The sequence below is a fragment of the Rutidosis leptorrhynchoides genome, unplaced genomic scaffold (genome assembly GCF_046630445.1).
Source record: "Rutidosis leptorrhynchoides isolate AG116_Rl617_1_P2 unplaced genomic scaffold, CSIRO_AGI_Rlap_v1 contig443, whole genome shotgun sequence".
Taxonomy (NCBI): domain Eukaryota; kingdom Viridiplantae; phylum Streptophyta; class Magnoliopsida; order Asterales; family Asteraceae; genus Rutidosis; species Rutidosis leptorrhynchoides.
The window spans coordinates 44,608-49,135 of record NW_027266676.1 but is presented as its reverse complement, the minus strand read 5'-3'; the positions used below and the strand labels follow the sequence as shown (position 1 = coordinate 49,135).

Genomic DNA, 4,528 nt, shown 5'->3' with positions numbered 1-4,528 from the left:
TAACATTATGTTACGTGTGGAGGAAAAAAGTGGGGACTTGATTTGGATGCGGGGGGTGTTGATGATTTTCAGCAATGTCTTTAGTCTACCAATTTACAAGAAATGTCAGCCACAGGTAATCAGTTTACATGGACGAATAATCAGGATAATCATATTTGGGGGAAGCTGGATCGGTGCCTAATGAATCTTGTTGCTACTGATGCTTTTACTGGACTGTTTTATCGTGTTTTGGAGAGGGGTATATTTGATCATTGCCCTTTAGTGGTATATTTAAGGAATTTTTAGAGAGGGAAGAGGAAAGCATTTCATTATTTTGATATGAGGAGTCAGCACCCTTCCTTTGTAACTTTGATAAGTTAGGCTTGGTCCTTGCCAGTATTGAGTACGTCGCTATATAGGCTTTGGGGGAAGTTGAAGAATGTGAGAGGTGCTTTACAGCAGTTAAATCGTAGGGAGTTTTCGGCCATTTCGTAACGGGTTGATATTATGCGTGGCCATCTTCTCTCTGTTAAGCAGCATGTTCAAATGGATTCTCATAATCAAATATTGTTGGATGGAAAGCAAGCTCTGGTTAGTGCTTATAGAGGATTACTTGGTCAAGAACGTGATTTCTATCGTCAGAAGTCTAGGGTGTCTCGGATGAAGGATGGAGATACCAATACCTCTTTTTTTCATAATTCGATACTAGTTCGTAATGCACTGAATGGGATTCGGAGTCTTCAATTACCAGATGGCTCTATTTCTAAATGTCAGGATGAGATTAGTATGCATATGGTAAACTTCTATAGAGAACTTCTAGGTACTAATCCTCACCAGAGAGCCCATGCTCAGGAGGAGATCATTTCACTTGGTGCATTACTGTCAGGGGAGGATGAAATTCTGCTTTGTCGGGATGTCTCATATGAGAAAATTAAAAATGCTTTGTGGGGTATTGGTAATTTTAAAGCACCAGGTTTGGATGGTTTTAATGCCAAGTTTTTTAAGCAAAATTGGGCGTTAGTGGGTGATGATTTTACTACTGCTGTTAGTTCTTTTTTCTCTTTTGGAAAAATGGCGAAACAATTTGGTTCGTCGGTGCTTACTATCATCCCAAAGAGTTGTAATCCTCAATGCTTAAAGATTATCGTCCGATCGCGTGTTGCACAGTTTTGTATAAAGTGGTTGCTAAGGTATTAACTGGTCGGCTGACCCAGGTACTTCCTTCACTTATTAGTCCTCTCCAATATGCTTTTGTGGCTGGTAGATCTATCATAGATAATGTGCTTGTTGCTCATGAGCTTGTTAGGAGTTACCATAAGGATTTGGGTGAATTTTTCTGTGCTTGTAAAATAGATTTGAAAAAGGCTTACGACTCAGTTCAGTGGGATCTTGTCGAGGAGGTTTTGCTTGGTTTACAATTTTTGTTGAGATTCATTGGTTGGGTGATGGCATGTTTGCGTTGTGTTTCGTATTCTCTTATGATAAATGGGTCATTAGAGGCTAATTTTATCGGCAGCGGGGCCTTCGTCAAGGGGATCCCATGTCTCCTTTGTTATTTGTTATGGTAATTGAGTTTTTTTTTAGGATGCTTGTGAATCCTCCTGATTATTTTTAGTACCATAGAGATTGTGGTCCTATGTGCCTTAATCATCTATGTTTTGCAGACGATTTGTTTTTGTATTGTAAAGGTGATGAGAGATCGATTAGGTGGCTTAAGGATCAACTGTATGTTTTTTCTAATGTCTCTGGTTTGTGTGTCAATGAGGATAAGAGCTCTATATTCTTAAGTGGAGGAGATAAGCAGGTTAGAGACAATCTTATTCGGTGTAGTGGTTTTTGGGAGGGATCCTACTCATCAAGTACTTGGGCGTCCCGTTGGTTTCCACTTAATTTAAGAAGGAGTATTGTGGAGAGCTTATTGACGCCATTTTAGGAAGACTTGTTGGATGAGTTGTTTGTCATCTTTCGTACGCAGGGAGGCTACAATTAATTAGTTCGATTTTGAGGAGCATGCAAGTATATTGGTGTCTCTTATTCTTGATTTCGAAAGCTGTGTGGAAAATTGTTGATGATAAATGTCGTTCATTCTTATGGGTTGGTGCTGAAGGGTCTAAAAAAAGTCATGTTTCATGGCGCTCGCTATGTTTCGCTAAGAATGAGGGAGGTTTGGGTATTTCTGACTTGGTTAAGTGGAACATTGCTGCTTTTGGAAAACAAATATGGCAAGTCATTACTTTGAAGCATTCTCTATGGGCGATCTGGGTTACTCAAACAAAGCTACAAAGATTGAGTTTTTGAGGAGTTACTAGGCCTCATGACTCGAGTAATGCTGGGAGAAGTCTTCTTAATCTTCGGGTAATTTTTAAGCCTTTTTATAAATATATTCTTGGCTTGGAGATTAACATGTCTTTCTGGTATGATCCTTGGATCAATGGTCGTGCATTATGTGATTTGTTTACGAATATTTCTTTTTTGGATGCTGACATTGGTTGAGATGCAAAAGTAAAGGATTTTTGGAGGAATGGCCGGTGGTGTCTTCCCCCTCCGATCACGTCTTCTGTTATGGCTGCTTGGGATTGCATTGAAGCATTACCCATTTCCTAATTGTCGGATTCAATTATTTGGACTGGCCATCCTTCAGGTCGATACTCTATAGCGTCGGGGTATGAAGTTATTAGAGCCAAGAAGCAGCAGGTTAAGTGGAATAGGTTGGTATGGGGTCCTGGTGCTCTGGCTAGACAACAATTTATTTTGTGGTTGGCTATTTTGGGACGATTGGTGGTGAAGGCGCGACTCTTAATATGGGGTATGATTTCTAATGTCTCTTGTTGTTTTTGTGGGATTGAAGATGAGACTTTGGAACATTTGTTCTTTAATTGTGGCTTTTCGAAGTCGGTATGGGATGCTATTATGCCTATTGGTAATGTCACTCGTCCTCCACATCTATGGGCCTTAGAGGTAGACTGGTTTTCTCGCAAAACTAAAGGGAAGTCGAAGTTGGCAATGTTACGAAGATTGTTATTTGCTGCATTGATATATTTCATTTGGCAGACACGAAATATTTGTGTCTCAGAATAAAAGTTGTTCTAGTAGGGTGGTGATTAATAGCATTAAAGAGTCGATTTTTTTTTCATCAACTTGTAGAGAGAATTTTTTAAGTGATTTGTTACTGAGGTGGAGGGCTTTGTAATTGCTTAAGATAGTGTCACTAGTTTTGTGATGTTTTGTGAGTTGACAGTGTATGAACCTTATTTTCTATTGGTTGAATAAAATGAACACTAGTAGAAAATTTGGATTGTGCCACGCTAATGTTTTTCATCCACGAGTATAAAACCGTGGCGTAAGATACTTTACGCCATGGTTTTTTGACGATGATAAAAATGTGTGGTGTAAAAGTACAATACAACACGGTTTGACAGACGTGGGAGTGTGTTTTTTCTCCACGGTTTATAAACCGTGGCAATAGGGATGAACATGATTAATTAACTTTTCAGATTCCCCTTATCGTCTTGAAAACACGCGAAATCCACAGTTAAATCATCTCGACCACAACTCTCTCTTCTCACTTCTAAAACCCTAATCCTCTCAAATTCTCTCTTTCTCTCACAAAATTCACTTACAAGAAGCGACGGATTTCTTCCATGAAGCTTTGCTTTTCATTCAAAGGTACGATTTGGCTCTAAACTTGCCTTTTAATTTCATATTTTTTCTGTTGTAAGTGTTGTGGATGAATGATTTGATGACAGTTTATTCTTTTGCGTGATTTTGATGAGTAAATAGAACTTTACATGTAGTTTCTATTTAAGGAATGGAAAATGATCTCTTTCCGTTAGTGTAACAATTGACATTTTCGGAAGTATTTTGATAATTTGATTTACTCTCATGTTGTTTGATTTGGATCGAAGAACTTCCTCTAATATTAACTGTTGTTGGTATATTTCCTCTGCATTTACTCTCAATCAACTCTATTTTGCTATCGATAGTGTGTTAATTCGTGTGCTTATGGTATGTTGACTCTGTTTTCAGGCTTAAAATGGTGCACCACTTTGAGATGACCATTTCACATTACCAAGAAAACATTTGTCGCACCAAAGAAGAAGTGGTAAGATGAATATAATTTCATCACCATTTCAATTGTTACATTTATATACTTTATATAGAACCTTTTACTTATGTTTTATATTATTTCATTGCATTTCAGTTATTGCCAAGGGCTTGGCTGACTGAAATTTCAGGCAGTGAAGTTGCAACGCATATTCTCCTCAGTTTGCCAGGTCGAGGACCCTATCCTATCTGTTTATGTTGTCTTCAAAGTACTTATATAGAACCTTTTACTTATGTTTTATATTATTTCATTGCATTTCAGTTATTGCCAAGGGCTTGGCTGACTGAAATTCCAGGCAGTGAAGCTGCAACGCATATTCTCCTCAGTTTGCCAAGTCGAGGACCCTATCCTATCTGTTTATGTTGTCTTCAAAGCACTGAAAGGATGAGTATCAGATTATCTTCTACAGAATTCATCAATGGACATGGGTTGAAGGCGAGTTGA

The 4,528-nt window shown here is 38.3% G+C and overlaps 1 protein-coding gene across 1 annotated transcript; it reads left to right on the top strand.

Annotated features, from left to right (window-relative positions):
* Positions 1 to 486: 486 nt before the first annotated feature.
* Positions 487 to 4,528, top strand: LOC139883744 (uncharacterized). Its single transcript, XM_071867879.1, has 6 exons — positions 487 to 1,074; positions 1,194 to 1,530; positions 1,644 to 1,838; positions 1,955 to 2,201; positions 4,006 to 4,081; positions 4,181 to 4,528. The coding sequence occupies exons 1-6, from the start codon at positions 487 to 489 to the stop codon at positions 4,526 to 4,528; spliced, it is 1,791 nt and encodes a 596-aa protein (XP_071723980.1).